Here is a 20,300-nt window from a genome sequence, read left to right as displayed (position 1 = left end):
GAGAGAATAAAAGCTAGCTTATAATGGTAGTGTCTGGTTAGGAGTGAGGGATAATGGAGGTACTATCCAAGAGGGGGTCCGGGAGGGGGGGGTTTGAGCTGGAGCATATGTGTGTAGGGTTTTAGAAAATAGGTATTAGGGGTATATTATATACTAACATTTATATAATTGTAATTACGCTGGATATACACTGTATACGGTTAAAATGTTATTATAGACTATTTTTGTTTTATCCTGTTTCTGTACTTGCATATATTTTAACCACCTTTACTGAAAGTTTCATTATGCATTGTGTGTCGAGTACTGACTTTTAATAATTTTTTGTTTTGCAATAATAAAAAAAATATATATAAAAAAAAAAGAAACACGCCATATTTCAATTAAAAAGGGTAATATTATTTTTGTCCCATGTGTCATTGGGCCCTGCTGCCCTCCTCTCCTGTCCCGTTGTCCTGCCCTCCTACCCTGCTGCCCCACAAGGGTGATATGTGGCGTAGGGCAGGGCAGAGTGCAGCTACCCTGCTCCAGTGTTTCCACCAACCATTTAAATCCCTCCCCTTCCAGTATATCGACAGGCCTCTCGTCTTGAGCAATGAACGAGACGACAGCATCAGTTATGACTTGCTTTGCGCGGTTGGTAATGGGCTTCATCATGAGTCAGGTGTTTTCGGCGAGGCGCCGGTGGTCGTTGTGGCTAAAACAACCAATGCGGAGCGTCATCTGTGGCTGCCGGTGCCGTGCGCCGCCTCCCTGCCACTCAAACCCCTTTAGGACCCATTTCTTCATAATCTGGCTTTATTGTAAGCAAGACAAGGAGATCCCTGTTGGTCTTTCTGTCCCACAAGCTAAAGCGGCTTGAGCCTCATACCAGTCAAAGATCCATGTATGTTAGTTTGTGTTCAGGCTTAGACCACATAAGCCATTGAGGCTTAGACCACATAAGCCATTTTCATTAAGTGTGTGTTTATTTAGCTTGATCAATGCACACTTAAAAGTTAAAACAAAGGCACACTTTTATTTATTGCTATTGCCTCACTTTGTTTTTGTTCATGTAAATCCTAAGGCAACAGAATTTAGGATTTCATCTAAAGATCTACACCGACAAGGGCCTCATTTGTTTCTCTTTTCATAAGCAACCGATGTGAGATTATGCCTGTATGAAGGAGGCCATCGTCACCCCTCCCGCGCGCATACAGAACAGATGATCATTATGCATAAATAGTAGGAAACATGTTTGTATAGGAAATTACTAGTTTCAGTTTAGTTCTTGTAAATATTGCCTTGAAATAGAGAGGCTGAAAAAGGTAGCAAGATGTAGCCTTCAATATATAAAGAAATTATATTGTCAACAGATATGGTTGAAAAACAAACAATGTTTTAAATGTAATTGTAGATACAATATTGTAGTTACAATTTCTTTAATTGAATTAACTTAAACTAGAAAAGTAAATACAAACTAAATTAACAATGTTTACAGAAGGACTGGGACGGCGTGGTACCGCGTGGCATGACCACTGCACCCCTGGGCGTACCAGAAGTAAAAGCTCAGCCCCTCCATTCCTTTTGTGTTTGGTAGGAGTGGCCCCCATTGTCTGACGCCCAACTCACATCCTTTTATAAAGCCGGAAGCTGGAACATGTGCAGTAATTTAGGGTTATATCTCTGACCATATGTACAGAGCTGCGAGTTCATTCTACTCTGTAGTAAAGCAACTTTCTACAAATACTGAGAAACCAAGAGTACAGCTCCCTTTCAACAGTTAAAGGGGACATGTCTTGCTATTCCTTTCACTATTTGGGCAACTTTACACAATTCCTGTGAGTCTATGGAACACATCTGTAATCCCCCCCCCCCCCCCCAAAATATTAATTGTTTTCTATTTCTAATCAAGTACTCATTAATTTTACTTAGTTTCGTACATGGGGTACAGTTCATCTTTGCACAATATCACCAACATCTTTTTCTTTCTTTTTTTAACATGATACACCCATGGTCGAAAAGGAGCAGCATGAAGAAAACGTATGTTTCCTGCCCAATTCCAATAATAATCATTACCATAATTATGATAACAATAATCATAATAATGATAATATGTTGGTGTGTTCTCGATAGTCTGCTTTACAAATAATCCTAATAGGGGCGGCTAGGTGGCGCAGTGGGCAAGGCGCTCGCCACCAACGCAGGAGATGCTGGGTTCGAGCCCAGCTCTCTGCGTTGCTATCAGCTTGGCTGGTCGTTCATACTAATACAATTGGCAGTATTAGGGGGAGGGGAGCTGGTGGGTGGGGATCGGACGTTGTGGACATCGACTCCTACAGGTCGGTTGGTGCGCCTGCGCAGTAGAATCAGGAAGCGACGAGGGCAGACCCCCGACGCTGAGAGATCGCGCTGTGCAGGTGAAAAGATGCGACGGCTGCCTCCTCGAGTACCGGAGGGGACACGTGATGCAAGGCTTGGTCCACATTGCAGCCGGCTTGTGGGAGGCATAGTCTAGCAACGTTCGAGACAGGGGAGGGTAGAATTGGACAATACGAAATTGGAGACGGGAGAAAAATAGAAGGGAGAAAAAGTAGATACAAAAAAATAATAATCCCAATAGCCCTCTTCTGTAGGAGATAGTGGTTTTATATTACTGTTAAAATAGTGTCGCTATTTCCACTCGCTCTGTTGAGCAAATGGTTGCGCTACAACCATAGAGGGGGCGTTACTGCAGATCAGCATCATCAGTTGATGATGAATACAGAACACTACCAGCTCTCTGTTGATGATGATGATGAATACAGAACACTACCAGCTCTCTGTTGATGATGATGATGAATACAGAACACTACCAGCTCTCTGATGTTGATGATGATGAATACAGAACACTACCAGCTCTCTGATGATGATGATGAATACAGAACACTACCAGCTCTCTGTTGATGATGATGAATACAGAACACTACCAGCTCTCTGTTGATGATGATGAATACAGAACACTACCAGCTCTCTGTTGATGATGAATACAGAACACTACCAGCTCTCTGTTGATGATGATGAATACAGAACACTACCAGCTCTCTGTTGATGATGATGAATACAGAACACTACCAGCCCTCTGATGATGATGATGATGATGATGAATACAGAACACTACCAGCTCTCTGATGATGATGATGATGATGATGATGAATACAGAACACTACCAGCTCTCTGATGATGATGAATACAGAACACTACCAGCTCTCTGATGATGATGATGAATACAGAACACTACCAGCTCTCTGATGATGATGATGATGATGAATACAGAACACTACCAGCTCTCTGTTGATGATGATGATGAATACAGAACACTACCAGCTCTCTGTTGATGATGATGAATACAGAACACTACCAGCTCTCTGTTGATGAATACAGAACACTACCAGCTCTCTGATGATGATGATGATGATGAATACAGAACACTACCAGCTCTCTGTTGATGATTATGATGAATACAGAACACTACCACCAAACAGAGCAGGAATGATGTGAAGGTACACCGTCTCGGCAGTCTTCCAGCGTACACAACATTAACTTTTAGAAAATGAGATTTAGATTAGACTCGTCTGAAAACAACGTGTGCTTGTACGGCTCTTCATTTAAATGATTCACTTGTGATCAAGTTACGGGGAGCAGGCAGCACTCTCAGTCTCAGTGGAGGCCTTGTACAGAACGGTAACTTGTTTAGTTGCCGGGGGTGATATGAGAAATGCATCAACAAAAACAACAGTTTAGTGTCTTCTTACTGGATCTAGTTAAGTAAACAAGTCACAGTAGAACAGTAATATCACGCATGTCCAGTGTTTTACCTGCTCTGCCAGTGCAAGTGCTTACCAACGGTTACAGGCGAGCAGCCACACTGGAAGAAAGGGAACTACATAAACGTCCTGTACAAGGCCTCTATTGGGAGTCAGAGGGAGTTTTTCTGTTAGACTGGAGAAGAGGTGTGTAGATTCCCCCCCCCCCCCCGATGAGCACAATGGACTGACTGTCCGTCAGACGGACACAAAGAGGAACTGAGCCTTGTGTAACTCCTCCACCCCCCTCGGCCCCTCCCTTCCCACATTACATACACTAGCTGGGCCTCCCTGCTTCCTTGATCCGTGCCACTCCATTCCTCAGTGGGGACAAACGGAAACCATGACGATCTGACCAACACAACCACATTACAGCGGGGCACGAAAGTCATGTTTTGATCGAGCAGCTAAAAAGGGGGCTAGAGGGTTTAGAAGTCCATTGGACAGAGTACCAATATAAAGCAGAAGTGGTTTTGGAACAGAAAGGAGGGAGGCCAAGCTGGTCGCCGGGGTGGCAGATGGAACCGACGAGACCATCTGAGCCACAGCCAAGTTTACCAGCCGGTGGGCTAGTGTTCAACCTCGAGCCCCTTGCCGTGCCGTGCATGCTAGGTCTCCTACACAATCCAACGTGAATAGGATAGAATGCACTGGCTTTGCCCAGAGTATTATTATACCTCGTCTAACCAGGACATTCAGTTTGAGACTTGCCGCTTGCTACTGGTGTATTGTAGCAACCATTCAAACGCTCCTAATGACTTTCCCCTAGTGGCGATAAAGTGATGACTAATGGTATGGATATGTCAGGGGACACACCTCTCTCTCTCTCTCTCTCGAAGGGATTATGTAGGGCCTCAATTTCAGTTGGGTGTGGAAGGCAGGCAGCTACTGTGTCTTAAGCCTCTGTAGCTATGAGCTACGTATTTGACCCCTACTTAACAAGAGCGTAGATTGTTTTGTTGATCGTAAGATTCAGCCTATATTTGAGACGATACTGACATGTTTTTATCTCGGGGAGGGGACGTTTCCCTTTAAGAACCGGTTAATCCCATATTGGGAGAAATTACTAGAAAGGTCACTTGGAAAAAGCTGCCAATTGTCTTATTCACTCATTGATTCATTGATTCTCCAGCGAGGACTGCGCGACAAGTCAGCACCTGCTCCTACCAGTCAGTCAGCCTGCTGCAGCGCACAGGAAGTGCTTAGTCATGACCACACCCTGTTCTCTCCCTCACTCTCTCCTGCGGACGGCCGACAAGCTGGCTGGCTGCTCTGCTATGTCTCTATGACTGACTGGCTGCTATGTCTCTATGACTGACTGACTGCTATGTCTCTATGACTGACTGACTGACTGACTGCTATGTCTCTATGACTGACTGACTGACTGCTATGTCTCTATGACTGACTGACTGACTGACTGCTATGTCTCTATGACTGACTGACTGCTATGTCTCTATGACTGACTGACTGCTATGTCTCTATGACTGACTGACTGCTATGTCTCTATGACTGACTGACTGACTGCTATGTCTCTATGACTGACTGCTATGTCTCTATGACTGACTGACTGACTGCTATGTCTCTATGACTGACTGACTGACTGCTATGTCTCTATGACTGACTGACTGACTGCTATGTCTCTATGACTGACTGACTGCTATGTCTCTATGACTGACTGACTGCTATGTCTCTATGACTGACTGACTGCTATGTCTCTATGACTGACTGACTGACTGCTATGTCTCTATGACTGACTGACTGTTATGTCTCTATGACTGACTGACTGCTATGTCTATGACTGACTGACTGACTGACTGACTACTGCTATGTCTCTATGACTGACTGACTGACTGCTATGTCTCTATGACTGACTGACTGCTATGTCTCTATGACTGACTGACTGACTGCTATGTCTCTATGACTGACTGACTGACTGACTGCTATGTCTCTATGACTGACTGACTGACTGCTATGTCTCTATGACTGACTGACTGACTGCTATGTCTCTATGACTGACTGACTGACTGCTATGTCTCTATGACTGACTGACTGCTATGTCTCTATGACTGACTGACTGCTATGTCTCTATGACTGACTGACTGACTGACTGCTATGTCTCTATGACTGACTGACTGACTGCTATGTCTCTATGACTGACTGACTGACTGACTGCTATGTCTCTATGACTGACTGACTGACTGCTATGTCTCTATGACTGACTGACTGACTGCTATGTCTCTATGACTGACTGACTGACTGCTATGTCTCTATGACTGACTGACTGACTGACTGCTATGTCTCTATGACTGACTGACTGACTGCTATGTCTCTATGACTGACTGACTGACTGACTGCTATGTCTCTATGACTGACTGACTGCTATGTCTCTATGACTGACTGACTGCTATGTCTCTATGACTGACTGACTGCTATGTCTCTATGACTGACTGACTGCTATGTCTCTATGACTGACTGACTGCTATGTCTCTATGACTGACTGCTATGTCTCTATGACTGACTGACTGACTGCTATGTCTCTATGACTGACTGACTGACTGCTATGTCTCTATGACTGACTGACTGACTGCTATGTCTCTATGACTGACTGACTGCTATGTCTCTATGACTGACTGACTGCTATGTCTCTATGACTGACTGACTGCTATGTCTCTATGACTGACTGACTGACTGCTATGTCTCTATGACTGACTGACTGCTATGTCTCTATGACTGACTGACTGCTATGTCTCTATGACTGACTGACTGACTGACTGACTACTGCTATGTCTCTATGACTGACTGACTGACTGCTATGTCTCTATGACTGACTGACTGCTATGTCTCTATGACTGACCGACTGACTGACTGCTATGTCTCTATGACTGACTGACTGACTGCTATGTCTCTATGACTGACTGACTGACTGACTGACTGCTATGTCTCTATGACTGACTGACTGACTGCTATGTCTCTATGACTGACTGACTGACTGCTATGTCTCTATGACTGACTGACTGACTGCTATGTCTCTATGACTGACTGACTGCTATGTCTCTATGACTGACTGACTGCTATGTCTCTATGACTGACTGACTGACTGACTGCTATGTCTCTATGACTGACTGACTGACTAACTGCTATGTCTCTATGACTGACTGACTGACTGCTATGTCTCTATGACTGACTGACTGACTGCTATGTCTCTATGACTGACTGACTGCTATGTCTCTATGACTGACTGACTGACTGACTGCTATGTCTCTATGACTGACTGACTGCTATGTCTCTATGACTGACTGACTGACTGACTGCTATGTCTCTATGACTGACTGACTGACTGCTATGTCTCTATGACTGACTGACTGACTGACTGCTATGTCTCTATGACTGACTGACTGACTGCTATGTCTCTATGACTGACTGACTGACTGACTGCTATGTCTCTATGACTGACTGACTGACTGACTGACTGCTATGTCTCTATGACTGACTGACTGCTATGTCTCTATGACTGACTGACTGCTATGTCTCTATGACTGACTGACTGCTATGTCTCTATGACTGACTGACTGACTTGCTGGCTGGCTGCTCTGCTTTTCTTGTAAACTAAATGTATAGTCGACAGGCAGGCAACTACTGTGTGAGGACATGACCGACTGCCTGGCTGGCTGGAGCACTTCTCTACTTGCATGACTGACTTTTTTTTTTTGCATGTACAACTGACTTGTATCATGGCTGGCAGTGGCTGGCTGCTTGGTCTGCATTAATGGCCCGGTGCTGTGATTACACTGTAGGGAGGCTCTTCTTTCCTACAGACTCTCTGGTCTTTAAGGTGAACACTCGCATGCAGTTAAAAGCTCCCGACTCCTCCTCTACATGGGGCGGATACTTCAACCATTTAGACCAGTGCAGTGGTTCTCAAACTACGGGTTGCGACCCAAATTAACATTTTTCTTTTAGTTGGTTAGTTCTGGCAACATATTCTGGCTAAATATGTCTCGTTTTATAAATGTGTATTGATAACAGCTGTAATAAAATGTTCCCTTTATGACCAAATGTGAAATATCAATAGCATATCCAACCCCCTCGTATAGCCCCTGGTCACAATGTTAATCCCCCTCGTATAGCCCCTGGTCACAATGTTGATCCCCCTCGTATAGCCCCTGGATTAGTCACAATGTTAATCCCCCTCGTATAGCCCCTGGATTAGTCACAATGTTGATCCCCCTCGTATAGCCCCTGGATTAGTCACAATGTTGATCCCCCTCGTATAGCCCCTGGATTAGTCACAATGTTGATCCCCCTCGTATAGCCCCTGGATTAGTCACAATGTTGATCCCCCTCGTATAGCCCCTGGATTAGTCACAATGTTGTCTCTTCCTCGTATTCGGCTTCAATAGCTTCATGTTTGTTACTAAGTACATACCATGTAATAATGCCGTAGGTTTGAATCCGGCCCATGATTCCCCCCCCCCCCCCCCCCCCCACCCACATTTCCTGCCATTCTTTACTTTAATAAAGTGGCCCAAAAAAGATTTTTTTTACAAGAGTCATCATCCCCACTTCCTTGTGAGAAATCCTGTTTTCTATTGTGGATTAAAACATGTTTGTTTCAAGACCCTGTGTGCCGTCCGTCTGAAGCTGGGAACCCAGAAGTATTTCATAACACTATTACACTACTGCTAAGTATTTCATAACACTATTACACTACTGCTAAGTATTTCATACCACTTTATTACACTACTGCTAAGTATTTCATACCACTTTATTACACTACTGCTAAGTATTTCATAACACTATTACACTACTGCTAAGTATTTCATACCACTATTACACTACTGCTAAGTATTTCATACCACTTTATTACACTACTGCTAAGTATTTCATACCACTTTATTACACTACTGCTAAGTATTTCATACCACTTTATTACACTACTGCTAAGTATTTCATACCACTATTACACTACTGCTAAGTATTTCATACCACTATTACACTACTGCTAAGTATTTCATACCACTATTACACTACTGCTAAGTATTTCATACCACTATTACACTACTGCTAAGTATTTCATACCACTTAATGCATCACTCGACCGCTCTCTTTAAACCAAATGAGACAACAATGACAGAAATATAGCCAATAGCTGGGCCACGTGGTCCGACTGAACGTGTGAATGAATGAGTTGGTAACAATCTAAACATGAGTATAGCTGGTAATAAAGTGAAAGTGCCCGTTCAATTTGAGCACAAGCCAGTGTGTGAATGGCTGTTCCTCTCTCTCTGTATCGTGGTCTGAATAGTCATCCTGATGAATACAACTTCTGTAAATTCAGCGGACACGCTTCCACCACGTCATTTCCTCTTAGTGGCTTTCTGGCTCGGTGTCAGAGTCTGCGAGAGAAGAGGTTAAACGCACAGCGGGCCGTCTTTCCGGAGCGCCGACAGACATCCTGTGGCAGTGGTTTTATGAATGGATGAGCAGGAAGTTGCAGGGTGAAACTAACCAATAAGGAAGCTTGGTGCCATTAGGAAGCTTGTCATCTACTAAATCAATCAGCCGTCCTGATAAATGGTAAATGGGACTTCATTTATATTGCGCTTTTATCCCATGTGGTTTTTACAACATAGGCTTCACACTCAACGGTTCACTCACACGCCAACGGCGGAGGGAACCCTAACCATGCAACGTGCAGAGCGGCTTGTCGGAGCAGGTGGTGTCTTTCTCAGGGACACATCGACACAGAGCTGGGAGGAGCCTGGCTCTACCTCCTGAGACACTGTCTAACCCTAACCTTCTGATTACCAGACGACCGCTCTACCTCCTGAGACACTGTCTAACCCCAACCTTCTGATTACCAGACGACCGCTCTACCTCCTGAGACACTGTCTAACCCTAACCTTCTGATTACCAGACGACCGCTCTACCTCCTGAGACACTGTCTAACCCCAACCTTCTGATTACCAGACGACCGCTCTACCTCCTGAGACACTGTCTAACCCTAACCTTCTGATTACCAGACGACCGCTCTACCTCCTGAGACACTGTCTAACCCCAACCTTCTGATTACCAGACGACCGCTCTACCTCCTGAGACACTGTCTAACCCTAACCTTCTGATTACCAGACGACCGCTCTACCTCCTGAGACACTGTCTAACCCCAACCTTCTGATTACCAGACGACCTCCTCTACCTCCTGAGCCACTGTCTAACCCTAACCTTCTGATTACCAGACGACCTCCTCTACCTCCTGAGACACCGTCTAACCATAACCTTCTGATTACCAGACGACCTGCTCTACCTCCTGAGCCAACGTCTAACCCTAACCTTCTGATTACCAGACGACCTCCTCTACCTCCTGAGACACTGTCTAACCCTAACCTTCTGATTACCAGACAACCTGCTCTACCTCCTGAGCCACTGTCTAACCCAAACCTTCTGATTACCAGACAACCTCCTCTACCTCCTGAGACACTGTCTAACCCCAACCTTCTGATTACCAGACGACCTCCTCTACCTCCTGAGCCACTGTCTAACCCTAACCTTCTGATTACCAGACGACCTCCTCTACCTCCTGAGACACCGTCTAACCATAACCTTCTGATTACCAGACGACCTGCTCTACCTCCTGAGCCAACGTCTAACCCTAACCTTCTGATTACCAGACGACCTCCTCTACCTCCTGAGACACTGTCTAACCCTAACCTTCTGATTACCAGACGACCTCCTCTACCTCCTGAGACACTGTCTAACCCTAACCTTCTGATTACCAGACTCTACCTCCTGAGACACTGTCTAACCCTAACCTTCTGATTACCAGACGACCTCCTCTACCTCCTGAGACACTGTCTAACCCCAACCTTCTGATTACCAGACGACCTCCTCTACCTCCTGAGCCACTGTCTAACCCTAACCTTCTGATTACCAGACGACCGCTCTACCTCCTGAGACACTGTCTAACCCTAACCTTCTGATTACCAGACTCTACCTCCTGAGACACCGTCTAACCCTAACATTCTGATTACCAGACGACCTGCTCTACCTCCTGAGACACTGTCTAACCCTAACCTTCTGATTACCAGACGACCTCCTCTACCTCCTGAGCCACTGTCTAACCCTAACCTTCTGATTACCAGACGACCTCCTCTACCTCCTGAGCCACTGTCTAACCCTAACCTTCTGATTACCAGACTCTACCTCCTGAGACACCGTCTAACCCTAACCTTCTGATTACCAGACCTCCTCTACCTCCTGAGCCACTGTCTAACCCTAACCTTCTGATTACCAGACGACCTCCTCTACCTCCTGAGCCACTGTCTAACCCTAACCTTCTGATTACCAGACGACCTCCTCTACCTCCTGAGCCACTGTCTAACCCTAACCTTCTGATTACCAGACCTCCTCTACCTCCTGAGCCACTGTCTAACCCTAACCTTCTGATTACCAGACTCTACCTCCTGAGACACTGTCTAACCCTAACCTTCTGATTACCAGACTCTACCTCCTGAGACACTGTCTAACCCTAACCTTCTGATTACCAGACTCTACCTCCTGAGACACTGTCTAACCCTAACCTTCTGATTACCAGACTCTACTGCCTGAGCCACTGTCTAACCCTAACCTTCTGATTACCAGACGACCTGCTCTACCTCCTGAGACACTGTCTAACTCTAACCTTCTGATTACCAGACTCTACCTCCTGAGACACTGTCTAACCCTAACCTTCTGATTACCAGACTCTACCTCCTGAGACACTGTCTAACCCTAACCCGATTACCAGACTCTACTGCCTGAGCCACTGTCTAACCCTAACCTTCTGATTACCAGACTCTACCTCCTGAGCCACTGTCTAACACTAACCTTCTGATTACCAGACTACCTCCTGAGACACTGTCTAACCCTAACCTTCTGATTACCAGACTACCTCCTGAGACACTGTCTAACCCTAACCTTCTGATTACCAGACTACCTCCTGAGACACTGTCTAACCCTAACCTTCTGATTACCAGACTCTACCTCCTGAGACACTGTCTAACCCTAACCTTCTGATTACCAGACTCTACCTCCTGAGACACTGTCTAACCCTAACCTTCTGATTACCAGACCTCCTCTACCTCCTGAGACACTGTCTAACCCTAACCTTCTGATTACCAGACGACCTGCTCTAACGCCTGAGACACTGTCTAACCCTAACCCTTTACTAGCTTTGAGAAGCTAGTAAAGGGCTACATCTGCTCCTCCCTCCCCATCAACATGGACCCCCTGCAATTTGCATACCGCCCCAACAGGTCCACGGAGGACGCCATAGCCCATGTGCTGCACACAGCAGCATCACACCTGGACAAGAGGCAGGGGAACTATGTGAGAATGCTATTCATCGACTACAGCTCGGCATTCAATACCATAGTCCCCTCCATACTCATAGCCAAGCTCAGGGACCTGGGCTGGAACTATGACCTCTGCCAGTGGGTCTTGGACTTCCTGACTGGCAGACCCCAGGTGGTGAGAGCAGGCAACTGCACCTCCTCATCCATCACCCTCAACATAGGGGCCCCCCAGGGCTGTGTTCTGAGTCCCCTCCTCTACTCCCTGTACACACACGACTGTGTGGCTCAGCGGAGTAGCAATACAATCATCAAATTTGCTGACGACACAGTGGTGGTGGGCCTGATCTCTGCCAACGACGAGAGGGCCTACCTGGAAGAGGTCAAGGTCCTGGCGGGATGGTGCCAGGAAAACAGCCTCTCCCTGAACGTCAGCAAAACAAAGGAGATGATTGTGGACTTCAGGAGGTCGGGGGTCAAGGACTACAGCCCCCTCAGCATCGACGGGGCACCGGTTGAGAGAGTCAACAGCTTTAAGTACCTCAGAGCCTACATATCCAAGGACTTGACATGGACCACACACATTGACAGTGTTGTGAAGAAGGCACGACAACGCCTCTACTTCCTCAGGCGCCTAAGGAAGTTCCAAGTCAGTCAGAAGATCCTTAAGAACTTCTACTCATGTACAATAGAGAGCATCTTGACCGGCAACATCACCTCCTGGTTTGGGAATAGCACTGCACAAGACCGAAGCAGACTACAAAGAGTGACACGTTCAGCCGAACGCACAATTGGAGGGGGGCTCCCCACCCTCCAGAACATTTACAACAAGCGTTGCAAGGGCAAGGCTAAGAGAATCATTAAAGACTCCAGTCACCCGAACAACTGCCTCTTTGAACTGCTGCGGTCAGGCAAGCGATACCGGAGTCTCAAGGCAAGCACAGAAAGACTCAGAAGAAGCTTCTATCCCCAGGCCATCAGGCTGCTAAACGAACAATGAATGAACACTACACAACAACAACCACCAAACGCACATAGCACACACATCCACACGCACACACTCACTTAAACAAACACACTGTAGCACCCACTCCACACACTTTATAGCACACACCCACTTTAAACAAACACACTGTAGCACCCACTCCCCACACTTTATATTTATTGATGAAGGATTGCACTACAACTCGTACACCTTACTGTAAATTGTACCTAAATTGTACCTCATCCCATTTCTGCTTTGCACTAGATAGTACTGTACATTAGTACACTGCATAGTATTGTATATTATATGGTAACTCAGAACATTGTACATATGTCTATACCGAACACTGTGACCTCTTTTTCTTCTTCTAAATTACATGTATACTATGTTTGATACTATCTTGTCTAGCACAGTCTCTGGAGCGTAACAGTAAGAAGCATTTTGTATGAAAGTATTCTGTACTTCTGTATGACAACTATTAAAGAAACTTGAAACTTGAACTTCTGATTACCAGACGACCTGCTCTACCTCCTGAGACACTGTCTAACCTTCTGATTACCAGACGGCTGCTCTACCTCCTGAGACAGGTTAGACAGTGTCTCAGGAGGTAGAGCAGGTCGTCTGGTAATCAGAAGGTTAGGGTTAGACTGTCTCAGGAGGTAGAGGAGGTCGTCTGGTAATCAGAAGGTTAGGGTTAGACAGTGGCTCAGGAGGTAGAGCGGTCGTCTGGTAATCAGAAGGTTAGGGTTAGACAGTGTCTCAGGAGGTAGAGGAGGTCGTCTGGTAATCAGAAGGTTAGGGTTAGACAGTGTCTCAGGAGGTAGAGGAGGTCGTCTGGTAATCAGAAGGTTAGGGTTAGACAGTGTCTCAGGAGGGAGAGCGGTCATCTGGTAATCAGAAGGTTCCCGGCTCTCGATTCTGGCTCCTCCCGGCAACTTAACCCCTACCTGCTCCCGATGAGCAGGGCGGCACCTCGCACGGTCGCCTTTGCCGTCGGTGTGTGAATGTGTGAGTGAATGTGAGGCATAAGTTGTAAAGTGCTTTGGAATAATAATCACTACATAAGAGCAGCCCTTTTTAAAGAGCGCATGTGGATACTGCTGCAGTGGTGTTGAACGAGGGAGGGTCAAAAGACAGGAAACTAGGGGTGTAACGGTACACAAAAACCACGGTTCGGTACGTACCTCAGGTTTTGAAGGCAAGGTTCGGTACGGGTTTTCGGTACAATGGGGGAAAGTTTGGCTTTCCATGTTCCACTCAGGGGTGATGTAGTGTGCAGTAACTAATTGTACTTGTAGGGCTGTCAACGAATATTCTATATTGAAATTAATAATAGACTTGTGAATTTTTTTTAAATAATAATAATGATATTAGATTGTGAAAAAAACAGCCCCCGGTGGGCGGTCGTTAGTGGTTAACATACCGTTGTATTCGTTCGGTACACTACACAGCCGTCCGGTACGGTACACACTGAAACGGTTCGGTTCGGTACGGATACCTTTACACCCCTACAGGACACTGATCCAGATGCTACAGTGGACACTTAGGGATCTAGTTTGATAGGCCTGACTTGGCAGAGAACGGTGGTGTAAATCAAGGCATCAAGCGCACGCACGCACACACAGGTCAGGCACACAGCTGGTGTTAAAGGACTCATGACTGGGCTCACCCTTCTTCTCGTCTCCCACAGCCACCTCGGCCAGGTAGCGGTAGTAATCCCCCTTCATCTTCAAGTAGAAGACCTTGCTCTCCGCCGGGGAAGCCTTGGGGATGAGGTGCTTATCTAGGAGCCCCTGCAGAGGGGAAACAAGAACCAAAGGACCGTCCGTTAGGAACATGCAAATCATGAACATATATCACAGCGGTTATTTACATAACGTCCGCAGTGGTGAGGGAGGGGCTTGGGGAGGGAGGGGCTTGGGGAGAGCGGGCGTCATGATCTGTACCGCCGCCAAACAAGGGAAAGAGAGATGGCAACCTCTAATCACATTCACAAACACTCTCACATCCCTCGACCCTGACTGATCCTAAAGAAACACTTCTTCTCTGAGGTGAGCACCTTAGATACCCTGTTGTAAACTCCACCCCACTGTATATTCTATCCTGGATATTTATTATTATCATCACCATTATTATTTTAATTTAAATTTCATTTATTATCATTTTTTTTTTTTTTTTATGTTAATTTTATTTAGCTTTCTTTTTGCCCGTTTTCGACTTTGTTTAGTTCTTGTCTTTATTGTTTTTCGTCGTCCCTGTTCAATTTCAGTCCTGTCCGTGTCTCGTCATGTCCCATAAAAGCAAAAAAAGAAACATGGTGATATGTTATACATTGATAACTAACTTTTGCTTCTCTGTACCACCTGTGTTTCACCAATAAAAGATATATATATATATATATATAAAAAAAAGGGGGGGAAAGAGCCCCGACTCTGTATTACACTTTGTTTCCTTTCATTTTTTTTGTCTCGGCCTGATGTGTGGGTTGGAGGTGAATGGGGAGAAGGGAGGGGCTGCTATTGCTGACCACACCTCAGGCTCACAGTATAATAACTTACTAAACTCCAACACACACACACACACACCAAAACCAAAAGATTTAAAGGTCCCATGTTTTGCTATTCCTTTCACTATTTGTTACACAATTCCTGAGAGTCTATGGAACACATCTGTAAGGTTTTCTTCAAAAAAAAATGCATTGTTTTGTATTTCTAATCAAGTACTCTAAAGCAGCATTTTTCCACGTCAAGATTTCAAGCTGTTTTGGGCTGGGCTCCGCCCATACTCACAAAACGCTTTGAGTGACAGTCACCCACAGTCTGCACTGGCAGACAGAGAGACAGAGATAAAGAGGGAGACTAATTAATTTCGCTGCGGGGGGGCATAATCCCACGGGACAATGCATTGGTAACTTGTTTCAAATGACAATATATACCCCAGTGAATATTATTGCACAGATTGTAATACACGTGGGAGTGTGCGTGTGCGCTATGATATTTTGCAACAGGTTGACATGACGCGAGTGCCGACAGAGCAGAGAACGAGCGAGAGAGAGAGAGGGGGATACGGAGCATTTACACACACTTCCGACTGCATCCCGACTGCGTGTGTGTGTGTAAATGCTCCGTATCCCTCTCTCGCCCGTTCTCTGCTCTCTCTGTCGGCACCCGCGCCACGTCAACCCGTTTGAGGAAGTGTCAGTATTTCCACTCGCTCTGTTGTTGAGCGAATGGTTGAGTGTGCGCTACAACCATAGAGCGTTAGTTATGCAGATGAGAATTCTTATACGTCACAGGTACACGACATTCAGAATGGCTTAGTTCAGTGGAGGAGGATCTCGTGACGTCTGCACTGGACCGATGAGCCAACATGAGAATTAGACACACAGACCCCATTGATACAACAACCCCACATTGCTAGAAAACAATGCTAAACACTGGAAAATGCCACACCTGGCTGCTCTCTAGTCTCAGATGGCCTGGTGGTGAGACAGACACCTGGCTGCTCTCTAGTCTCAGATGGTCTGGTGGTGAGACAGACAACTGGCTGCTCTCTAGTCTCAGATGGCCTGGTGGTGAGACAGACACCTGGCTGCTCTCTAGTCTCAGATGGTCTGGTGGTGAGACAGACACCTGGCTGCTCTCTAGTCTCAGATGGCCTGGTGGTGAGACAGACACCTGGCTGCTCTCTAGTCTCAGATGGTCTGGTGGTGAGACAGACACCTGGCTGCTCTCTAGTCTCAGATGGCCTGGTGGTGAGACAGACACCTGGCTGCTCTCTAGTCTCAGATGGCCTGGTGGTGAGACAGACACCTGGCTGCTCTCTAGTCTCAGATGGCCTGGTGGTGAGACAGACACCTGGCTGCTCTCTAGTCTCAGATGGTCTGGTGGTGAGACAGACACCTGGCTGCTCTCTAGTCTCAGATGGTCTGGTGGTGAGACAGACACCTGGCTGCTCTCTAGTCTCAGATGGCCTGGTGGTGAGACAGACACCTGGCTGCTCTCTAGTCTCAGATGGTCTGGTGGTGAGACAGACACCTGGCTGCTCTCTAGTCTCAGATGGCCTGGTGGTGAGACAGACACCTGGCTGCTCTCTAGTCTCAGATGGCCTGGTGGTGAGACAGACACCTGGCTGCTCTCTAGTCTCAGATGGTCTGGTGGTGAGACGACGCTAAGCGCGGCTTGGACTGTTTGAGGCCGGAGCAGGGAAGCGCAGTGCCATGTTGAAGCACAGGTGGCCTCAATTTGCTCTGCACACACAAACACACAACTTGTGAAACTAATTCCACACAGGCACAGAAGAAGACCATCTCTAAATAAGTTCCAGTTTCGTTTTATTTGTCACATATATAAGGTACATGTGTACATTAAGGTTCTGTACGAGCCTCCTGAGATTGTGCTTAATACTGAAAAAAAAAGTTAAAAGAACAAACACCAAACACTATACAAAATAAAATATACAAACTAATGTACAAAAATGCTAAATGTGGACATGACATGATGGACATCAACCCGGAATATCAAAATCATTGATCTAGAGAAGCGTGATTTTCATTTGGCTAGATTCAGATTCCAAAATGGACGGTTCCTTTCACACGGCTCATCCACCCCCCCCCCCCCCCCCCCCCCCCTCTCACACGCACAGCTAGAAGCCTCTCTTCTCTCCGGGTGTACATGAAGCTAGCTACCTCCCGATAGCCTCCAGGCTTGAGCTTGGATTTAGCCTGGGCTGCATCACAGATGCTTCAGAGACCCCTAAGGAGGGGGGGGGGGGGGGGTTAGAGAGGTTGGGAGAGGAGGGGGGGAGAAAGGGGTGAGTATGTGGGATGGTGATGTGATGGAAGAGTGAAGGAGGGTTAAGGAGAAAAACGAGCGAGGGAGGGAGGGAGGGAGGGATGGTGGAAGGGAGAGAGGGTGGGGGAGGAGAGAGAGAGAGAGAGAGTGAGAGAGCCAGGCTGAACTCCTGATGAGCTTTCACAGTAGAAGTAGGTCACTCAGAGCCCAGCTTGGCTCTTCAGCAGAGATCCACCACTCGGATGCTGCTCTCTGCTACGAGCCTGAACGCAGGCGCCAGGCATGAAGAGACGCCACGCTGCGGGCCCCGTGTCCTCCACCAACCAGCCACGCTGCGGGCCCCGTGTCCTCCACCAACCAGCCACGCTGCGGGCCCCGTGTCCTCCACCAACCAGCCACGCTGCGGTAACCAGCCACGCTGCGGGCCCCGTGTCCTCCACCAACCAGCCCGTGTCCTCCACCAACCAGCCACGCTGCGGGCCCCGTGTCCTCCACCAACCAGCCACGCTGCGGTAACCAGCCACGCTGCGGGCCCCGTGTCCTCCACCAACCAGCCCGTGTCCTCCACCAACCAGCCACGCTGCGGGCCCCGTGTCCTCCACCAACCAGCCCGTGTCCTCCACCAACCAGCCACGCTGCGGGCCCCGTGTCCTCCACCAACCAGCGGCCCTGTGTCCTCCACCTCTCACGCTTCTGTCCCCTTGTCCCATGTCAGTCAACAGACGCCACCAAGTAGGGCCAGGAAATGTTCTCATTTGAATCGAATACGCTTCTTGAAAGCAATGGTAAAGAACTCCCCCACGCCGCTTCGGATTAAATATTTATCGATTACAACGTTTCGGTCAGTCCGAGAGTGGAGGAGCAGATACTACAATATATGCAGGAGAGGGAAGGATTGTGTACATTATTAATGGGTTATTCCATCAGTTTGGAAAATGTATTTGTGGTAGGCCCGTTTTATATTGTGCTGGGCCACCACAAATGAACGTATGCATTAGGGCTGAGCGCAAATGTTTGAACGTTCGGACCTTCGTTCGTTACGTTGGTGTTCAAATCTTAATTAATGGGTTCGAACCTGCGTTTATTTTTTTCTACTTCTATTTATTTCACAGGAAAAATATATATCAGAATGTGATATACATCAGAATATCACAGTACTATGTTGTGTTTACAATCATTTGAAAGTCACGCGCGAACACGGGCCACAACAACACAGTCTAGTGAGATGAGGAGAGGTCCCCGATCAGGAAATGAATCAAACAAGAGACTTTAGTGACTCACACTCACCCGTCTCATTTCATAATACGACGTTTCCGAATTGACGTTTGGATTAAACCAAGTGAATGCAGTGATGCTGATGCCTTCCCAGCGGAACACAAGTTACACAGGTATGTTATGTTATGCACGTTAATTAAGCTATGCAGAGCGCAGCCCTTTAACTTGCTAATCAGGGGAGGAAATTAGGCCACTTTACTCGCCAAATGAGAGTATTTTTTATGTTTGGCGAGTGATTCATGAAGAGCACTCGCCAATCTGGCGAGTACTAGTAAACAAAACAAAAAAAATCATTCTGCAATCTGCCCATAGCCTTCACAACAGTGATGTTGTCATACTTGTCATTCAGAATACACCTGCTGAACCCCTAGCGACATGAGATTCGATTCCAATGTATTGTCATCATACAGCACAAGTACAGTACAACCAGAATACGTTTGGCATCCAACCAGAGTGCAAATGTAACGAGTCAAGTTCAAGTTGTTTTATTTAGCCATTACATTACAGTGAAATGCTTGGTTCTTTCACTGCCCAGCCCAACCCAGCATCTTTCACTGCCCAGTCCAGCCCAACCCAGCCCAGCATCTTTCACTGCCCAGTCCAGCCCAACCCAGTCCAGCCCAGCATCTTTCACTGCCCAGTTCAGCCCAACCAAGTCCAGAATAGTTCCCTCTTTCATGTTAATACTGTATGTGATATCCTAATATTTTGAAGAGTAGAGACAGTGTGATTAATACATGTTGTATGCTAATATTGTGGAGAGTAGAGACACTTATTAATGTTTTATGCTAATAAATATTTTAAAGAGTAGAGACACAGTGTGATTATTACTATGATTGAAAATCAATTTAGACGAAGACATACAAAGAAGTAATTATCACAATTAGCGATACATTTTTGGCTGGTAAAAAAATCTGTTTGGCTGGTAAAAAAAATCATCTACTTGCCAGTTGGCTGGTAAGCCAAAAAGTCAGTTTCCTCCCCTGTTGCTAATGTTAAGATAGCAGCAGCCGTCGGCCAACAAAGATGTTGTTTCAACTAGGGCTGACCTTCGATTATCTTTTTTGGAATTCGAAGCTTCGGGGCCGAGATTCGCTTT

General features: G+C 46.5%; 1 protein-coding gene across 1 annotated transcript in view; it reads right to left on the bottom strand.

The window, feature by feature from the left end:
* The window catches only part of LOC311246678 (14-3-3 protein zeta/delta-like), a 53,597-nt gene that overhangs the window by 7,198 nt on the left and 26,099 nt on the right, over positions 1-20,300 (bottom strand). Inside the window, exon 3 of the mRNA XM_084336860.1 lies at positions 14,803-14,926. Coding sequence (XP_084192986.1) covers positions 14,803-14,926 — 124 coding nt within the window. The remainder of the gene's footprint in view (positions 1-14,802; positions 14,927-20,300) is intronic.

Source organism: Notolepis coatsorum (assembly GCF_963971535.1).
Source record: "Notolepis coatsorum genome assembly, chromosome: 19".
Lineage (NCBI taxonomy): Eukaryota > Metazoa > Chordata > Actinopteri > Aulopiformes > Paralepididae > Notolepis > Notolepis coatsorum.
The sequence above is the reverse complement of the archived record's forward strand: the minus strand, read 5'-3'. Positions and strand labels throughout refer to the sequence as shown.